Consider the following 7,397-nt stretch of genomic DNA (forward strand, 5'->3'; position numbering starts at 1 on the left):
CTGTTTGGCACTGCAGCAAGGAGCAGGAAAGAGGCTGCAGGAATGCTGGATGGCTGCACCCTGCAGGAAAAGATGAGGAAGGAGTCGTGTGGAGTTAGTGACTCACACAGTTAAGGTTTGGTGTGGCTGAATGGCAAGATAACAACATGATTTTACCATAAAAGGGGCAAATATGTAATTACTGTGGTATATGAGTTGCAATTAAATGGCAACATCAATTAAACAGCTTCCAGAGCTTTTGTTTGGAAGCTTGCAAGGCTTTATTTCCTGCAAAAGCTGTTCATTGAGTGTCAACAATTATTTCCCCTGCAAATGAGACTGCACAGAAGAGACTGTAATATTCTGGGCTTCTGTTGGAAAGCTGGGTTCAAGTCCATCCTTTGGTGAGTATTTAAGTGGAGTGGCTTCAGCAGGAATGTGAATGAATAGCTTGAACAGAGCATAACCTTGGAAATGCTTAGTGCTCATCAGGCTGGAGGAGAGTGAACTCTGCAGGAGTCCTTGGACTCTCATTTGCAAAACCTGTTAGTTATGATGGGGATGGTTTCTCTCAGAATTTTGACCAGAATTTTTTTCTTTGGCTGGAGAAGGAATTTCAATTTAGTGGCAGGAGAGCAGAAAACCTTTAAGTAAACAAGCCTCCCTCCTAACAGGATGACATAGAGACAGCTTGCAGTCTCCCTTTCAAAGAATGCCTTGGCCCTGTGTTATTTCATTTGAAGTATTTTGTACTGATGAGTTCACCAAAACATCAATACCATAGGTTTTGTTGGCTCCGAGACCACAGCCATTTCCTGGAAAGCCTCAGCCTTCACCCAAGACATCCCACACCACTTTTGCCCTACACAAACACTCTCCGTATCCCTCAAGGAAAGCACCTGTAAGCAGCACACATGGCACCACTGTTCCAAGCTGGCAGTGAGCCTGCTCAGGGTAGTTTTCCCTGTAGAGATGATGACTTTGCTCAAGCCCAGCTGAAGCCTCTGCTGTGGTCCAGGTCCCAGGCTGCCCTCCATCGTCACATCTCTCTGGCCCTCCACCACTCCATCCCTCTGTCCCTCCGCCCCTCAGTCCCTCTGTCTCTCCTTCCCTCGGTCCCTCCATCTTTCCATGCCGGCATCCCTCCATCCCTGCACCCTTCTATGCCTCTCTCACTTCATTCCTCATTCCCTCCATCCCTCAGTCTCTCCATCCCTTCATCCTTCAAACCCTCCATCCTTTTGTCCCTTCATTCCTCATTCCCTCCATCCCTCAGTTTCTCCATTTCTCCTTCCCTCCATCCCTCAGTGTCTCAGTTTCTCTTTCCCTCCATCCCTCACTCTCTATCTCTCCTTCCCTCTGTCCCTCCAGGCCGGTCCCTCAGCCGGGGGCCGGGCCCGCTGCAGTACTCACCGCCCACCGCTAGGCCGCGCAAGCCCCATGGTTGCTATGGCGACGGCGGCGCCGCTCCGCGCGCATGCGCGCCTATAGCGGCGGCTTCCTGCGGGCCGAGGCGGCGGCGGGCGGCGATGGAGCGGTTCGGGCCGGGCCCCGTGAGCGCCGTGCCGGTGGCCGAGTTCAGGCCGTGAGTCCCGGGGCGGGGGGAAGATGGGCCCGGGGACGGGAGGGCGCGGCGGTGGGGCGCGAGGAAGGCTGCGCGCTGGGCCGCGGGCAGCGCGCCCGGCACCATCAGCCCGCGCTGGGGCTGCAGCCCCGGGCAGCCGGGGAGGAGCGGGAGGGAGCGGCAGCTCGGGCCCGGAGGAGCCGGAGCGGGTGGAGGAGGAGGAGGAGGAGGAGGAGGCCCCCGGTTTGCCGTGGTCACGCTGTGTAACCCTGGGCCACCCCGAATGCCGAGCGTAGAGGCCGCCGGCCGGCGGGGAAACGTGCCGAGCTCGGCTGAGCTTATACACGAATGTTTGTTTTTGCCGCGTAGGGAAGCGATGAGAGTATGTCAGTGTAAGAAAAGTATTTGTCAGCAGTGGAGTTTTTAACTTTGGTAATAAGCTGGAGGTCATCTTACTCTTCTGTGGGTAAGTGTTGATAGAATGGTTTCTAATTTCCCCAGGGAAATTTTGAATGCAGTTTTGTTCTCCACCCTGACAGTCCTTCAGGCAAACGCTGATAAAGGAAAAGAATTCGGATGTTTTTCTTTTTTTAAAGCTGCCTAAATGTATGGCAGTACATGAGCAGCCAGCAGGGCTGTTGGCTGCAGTGTAGAAGCTGTGCATGGCTGCACATAACTGTTAGAGGATGAAACCATTTTTTCCCCCATTTCCACTTTTTTTTTCCAAAGAAAAACACATATTTTTGTGCTTCAACGCCCTCAGGACTCATGCCTTTGAATGAGGCAACCTTTGAAAGTCAGAAGGGTATTGCATTGCCTGGCTTACATGTTTAGTTAAGCATAAAATAATGTTGTCAGCCAGGCAGAGTGAGTGAGAACTGGTGGAAACACACAGAACCAGGCTGTGTGTGGTGTTTTGTAAACACAGCACCTGTTCTAGCAGGTCGTTCAAGGAGACACTACCAAGTACATAAAATTTCATAAGCCCTCTCCTGTCAAAAGTCTTCCAGGTCTAGGTCTGTGAAGGCAAAGTTTTGGTGTAGTGGGTCTATGTTGTGACTGTTACTACACTTATTCCAGCTTTCTCAGTTAAAAACTGAGAAATTATTTTTAAATAGAGGAAGAAGACCTAATAAAAAGGAACTTGGAGTAGTAAGCTGTTAAATTCATTCGGTGTACTTCCCTTTCTATCCCAGCCTGTAGAATTTGTCATTTTCCTGGACTTGTAGTTGCTTTAAAAAAAAAAAGGGAACTTGGCAAGTTTTAATGCAGGATACTCTCATATGACATGTGCACGTGTAACTAATATTAGATATTTAATAATTTTGCAGTAATGCACTGATAAACATATTAACATAACCCCCCTATGTTATAATGCTTGCAAAGCAGTAACAGGGAAAAGCCTAAAGATTTAATTTTTAATTTTAATTTTTAATTCTAGTTTTTAATTTTGTTTGTGAGCTTAGACTGGCAGAACCATTACATTGTTTTGAGTACTCTCATTTTTATTGCAGCCAGCAAATGCATACTTCAAGTCTTTATTGCTTCCAAACAATACACTTACTCAGTTCTTGAAAAGTAATCAGCTTCTGTTTGGAACAAGTTCTTGTCCTGTTTCAGGCATATATTTTGTGACTTTCTTTTGTGTGTAACTTCTCTTATTTATTTCAGAAATGAGGGTTCATTAACATCAACTTTAAGAACACTTCTATTCTTCACAGCTCTAATGATTACATTACCCGTTGGGCTATATTTTTCATCAAAGGCTTATGTATTTGAAGGTAATTTTGTTTCTGCCAATTAGCATTATTATTACAAAAATAGAGGAGAAGCACAGTCCTCTAATAGCATCTTTGTTCTTCCTGTTTTGAATATTTGTTTCCATATATAGACAAAAGGTCCTGTAATGTCTTAATTAGAACAGAAAGTTATATAAATTATCAATGTATCTTTCCCTGCATTGTGGTCTGCAATCCAAAATTTGCTGTTTATTATACAATGGTTTATATTGCATAGAGGTGCATTGTTCCCCTTACCTAAAGGGTTTTTAACGCTACCCTGCAGCAGACTTTTGTCAGAATTATCACAGTTATGTTTTCTGCAGGTATAGCAAGCAAATCATGTGTTTGAGACAGAATAATGTTGTTTCTGATGTTTATATTTTGCTTTTTGAAACATATGTGCATTTAAACAAGTTATATGCAATTTCAAATATTGAATGTGGTTGCTTCTGAGCTTTCTTTCAATTAAAAAAAAAAGGAAAAGAGATGATGGCTTTGGAGTGCTGTAATGTGCAGGTTTTGTTTCCTTTTGGGGAGACTTTGTTGGGTTTTTTAAATTAATTAAGGGAAACAATATTTCAGTGTTTGGTCTTTCAATATTTGAAAGCTTATTTCAAATAAGATGCATTCATGTATCTTAACTGGTGGGGCATTATTGTTTTTTAGTCTAAATACAGAAGGTCATAGTCTTCTAAATTTAATTGTTCTTCTACTGTTTTCTCCTGTTTTAGTGGCAAATTATTACAGAATTCTCCCCCTTCTTTCTCCCACCTCCCTTCCCCATTTTATTGCCCCACAAAGAGAGTTACATTTAGGAAAAAAGGATGTTGAGGTTTGTTTGGTGCTGGAAGGTACTATCAGAAAAAATAAATATTGTAGAACTCTAAGTTGTTGACATCAAATCTAGGTAATTTTATCTTAAATACTGAATACTGCAGTGTTGCTTTGCTCCAGAAATGGTTTCAAGGCCCTTAAACTGTCCTGGTGAATTGTTTCCTGTGAATCATTTTGAGCTCAGACTTTTGATACAGGAGTAAATGTAACTTTGGTCGTTAGGGAGAATTGTGACTTGCCATGTCAGAGTTCCTAGCTCATAACTAATATTCTTTACTTTCTTTGTTTTCTCAGGTTCCTTGGGAATGTCTGACAGAGACAGCTATTTCTATGCTGCCATAGTAGCTGTAGTCACTGTCCATGTGGTGCTTGCTCTCTTTGTTTATGTAGCCTGGAACGAGGGCTCGCGGCAGTGGCGCGAAGGCAAACAGGACTGAAGTGAAGATCCTCGGTGTCTGATGTCCACAGACTGTAAACCAGATTTCTTGTGAGCTGAAGGAAAAGCATTCTTCCAAATGTGTCGTACATATGCACAAAGAGGAGGCTGGTGCCTCAGTTGTGGTTAAAATAAGATTTGTGCTCATCTTGACTGTGTGCTGGTGTTTTCTCTAATGGTGATGGAAGTTCTTTAGCCAGCTTCTACTGTGTTGAGCAGAGGAGGCCTTAACTTGCAATTAAAGTGGAATAATTACATACTTTTGAAAACTCCTGTAGCTACTTTTGCCATGCCTAGTATTTTTCTGGCTTGCTCTGAAAATAATATTGGCATGAAGCAAGCATTACATTTTCAAGGAATTCAATTGCTATTTAAGAAAGCTACATTACTTACTACACAGCTACAGTGTAAAAGATGGAATTTCACTTTGCTGTGAATAGTTTCCTGATTTATATGTGTTGTGGTTTAACTCCAGGCAGCAACTGAACACTATGCAGCTGCTCACTCACTGTGACCCCTCAGTGGGATGAGTGGGGGAATCAGGAAAGCAAAGTGAGAAAACTCATGGGTCAAGATAGTTTAATAGGTAAAACAAAAGCTGCAAGTCTAAGTGTGCTGGTTTTCAGTACAAATTTAAACCATAGCCCCATGATAGCTATTATGAAGAAAACTACCTCTATCCCAGCCCAAACCAACACAGTGGGATAGGCATAATTAATGTATTTCTGTATTTAGAAGTAATTTCAAAACCAGAATTGTTTAGAAACTCAGGTGATGTCTTTCTAATGTGAAGTACAATTTTTTTTTCAAATATATTTTTATTGCAGTGTAAAATTCAATCTTTAACTTCCTTTTGGGAGGACTGGTATTACGCATTGCTCATCTTTCTCCCTTTCTGCAGTTTATCCTGGTAATGCAAAGGAGAGGGTATAGCATATTTTTTGTATGTCTTTAGACAGGTGTGTATCTCCTTGATATTTGCTAAAGTGTGCACTTGGATTTCCTATGGTAAAGCAGTGTCAGTAACAGTTATAAGCTGCTATAATGGCTGGTAGGGGAAGGAGCAAGAGAAAACAAGCTGTAGTTGTCTGCAAATGGTGTTCATTTTGAAGCAGAGGACACAAAAAAGACCACATGGAAAATTGACTTCTCTTCATGACTACTCACTTGTACACTGTGAAATGATACAATATGTTGATTGTTTTCTTTTTTCCTTGGTTGTGCGTAGAACTTCTGTAGTCAGTGAGATTTTTGTGCTGTAAGATAACATGAATTTCATTCCACTGTTGTGCTGTTGTTAGCAAGCTTTTTAATCTCTGGCTAAAACATTTTTTCCTAAAGTTCCAGCAAGGCAAACTTTCTTAACCCTGATGATGGTTGTTAAGCTGTTGTGCTTGAGGTCATTCTGTTCATTTGAATTTTCCAGTTTATTGTATTAGTTTAGCCTTTCTTGGAAGTTTTTTTGCATAATACAGGGCTTGGCATGGTTTTGGTGCTGCATGTGTCTGTGGCAAAACTTACATACAAATGAGGCAAAAATTGGTTATCTGTGCCCAGTGGCTTAAGAATTGTGTCCCCAAGCCTCATTCCTGTCTTGTCCACCCCAGTCCCAGGTGTGCACAAGCATATGCAGCATGGCACACTAATGCAAATCAGTTTTTACTCTTTGTTTCTGCCGCGTTACCTTTTCTCATCCAGTGCCCCCTTGTCAGGTTGCTGCTGGCAAACTGGAGAATCTTCTCAGAGTACTTGAAGTGCAAAGTTCATTTGTACATGGGCATACTGGCTTCCTGTTCTCCAGTGTCTGACGTGTATGTTGTGGAACAAATACTGCCTTTAATAAAGACCTACCCTGCAATACAAGATCCAGTAAACAATATCTGCTGAATGCTTTTTGAATAATGTCTTTAGTATTCCACCTGTAGAGTATGCCTTAAAGCAAATCTATAGCCCTGCTCAATAGCTTAGCTTTTTTTTTTTTAAATTTATTCACAGTGGAGAATAAATGAGGAGTACACTTATGAAAGATGTTTATTTGGTACTAGAAAACAGTTGCAGGAAAAATGAATGTTACAGAAGTCCAAGATGTTGACTTCAAGGGGAACACACCTGTTATGCTCTATTAGCCAGGTCCTGTGCTGTGTCTATTTTATGTTTCATGTGGCAGAATCCCTAGATACAAAGTTAATTTCCTAGGGGTAACAGGAAAATAATTCCTTATTATAACTGTTGAGTTAAAAAAATCTGACAAGTTTGGCCTCTGCTGTACATGCAGGCACTGTAATGTCTCAGCAGTTGGGGGTAATGAGCTGAGCATTAATCCATCCCTTGGAAGATCTTTGAAGGTAATGCTTTGATCCACCACAACATTCCTGGTGAGAAAAGAGGCACTGCCTGAGTCTGCACAGCCAGAGCCAGGTGCTGGTTTGATGCTGACTGTGTTTCTGAGTGGGAACAATCCCTCAGGTAAAGGCTGCAATGAAAACAGCCTGTGAAGGGTTGTGCCCTTGCAGGCCCAGGGAGGTCCATGGGGAGCATTCTCTTCCCTCCCTCCTTGCCAGCAGTGGGGATCCACACTGGAGCAGTCTGTTCCTGTGGAGGGAACCCACACTAGAGCAGTTTGTGAGGGACTGTCCTGGGGAGGAAGGAGGGCAGGAACTGTGTGAAGAACTGACCTCAGCACCCATTCCCTGTCCCCCTCTGCTACTGTGAGGGAGGTAGAGAACTTGGGAGTAAAGTTGAACCTGGGAAGAAGGAAGTGGGGTGGGGGAAAGGGGTTTTATTTTGCATCACTCTACTCTGA

General features: G+C 43.3%; 1 protein-coding gene across 1 annotated transcript; it reads left to right on the forward strand.

Annotated features, from left to right (window-relative positions):
* The first annotated feature begins 1,447 nt into the window (after nt 1–1,447).
* On the forward strand, nt 1,448–6,457 carry VMA21 (vacuolar ATPase assembly factor VMA21). The gene is made up of 3 exons (XM_059859029.1): nt 1,448–1,564; nt 3,215–3,324; nt 4,453–6,457. Exons 1-3 carry the CDS (start codon nt 1,509–1,511, stop codon nt 4,593–4,595), a joined length of 309 nt encoding a protein of 102 aa, XP_059715012.1. The 5' UTR covers nt 1,448–1,508; the 3' UTR covers nt 4,596–6,457.
* The last annotated feature ends 940 nt before the right edge of the window (nt 6,458–7,397 follow it).

This window comes from Haemorhous mexicanus, chromosome 14, assembly GCF_027477595.1.
Source record: "Haemorhous mexicanus isolate bHaeMex1 chromosome 14, bHaeMex1.pri, whole genome shotgun sequence".
Classification (NCBI taxonomy): domain Eukaryota; kingdom Metazoa; phylum Chordata; class Aves; order Passeriformes; family Fringillidae; genus Haemorhous; species Haemorhous mexicanus.

Bases quoted from the DNA above. Each gene is read 5' to 3' on its own strand.
- VMA21 (XM_059859029.1), top strand. From the start codon at position 1,509: ATGGAGCGGTTCGGGCCGGGCCCCGTGAGCGCCGTGCCGGTGGCCGAG. The intron at 1,565-3,214 runs GTGAGTCCCGGG...TATTTATTTCAG, and splicing joins CCGGTGGCCGAGTTCAGGCC to AAATGAGGGTTCATTAACAT. The intron at 3,325-4,452 runs GTAATTTTGTTT...TTGTTTTCTCAG, and splicing joins AAAGGCTTATGTATTTGAAG to GTTCCTTGGGAATGTCTGAC.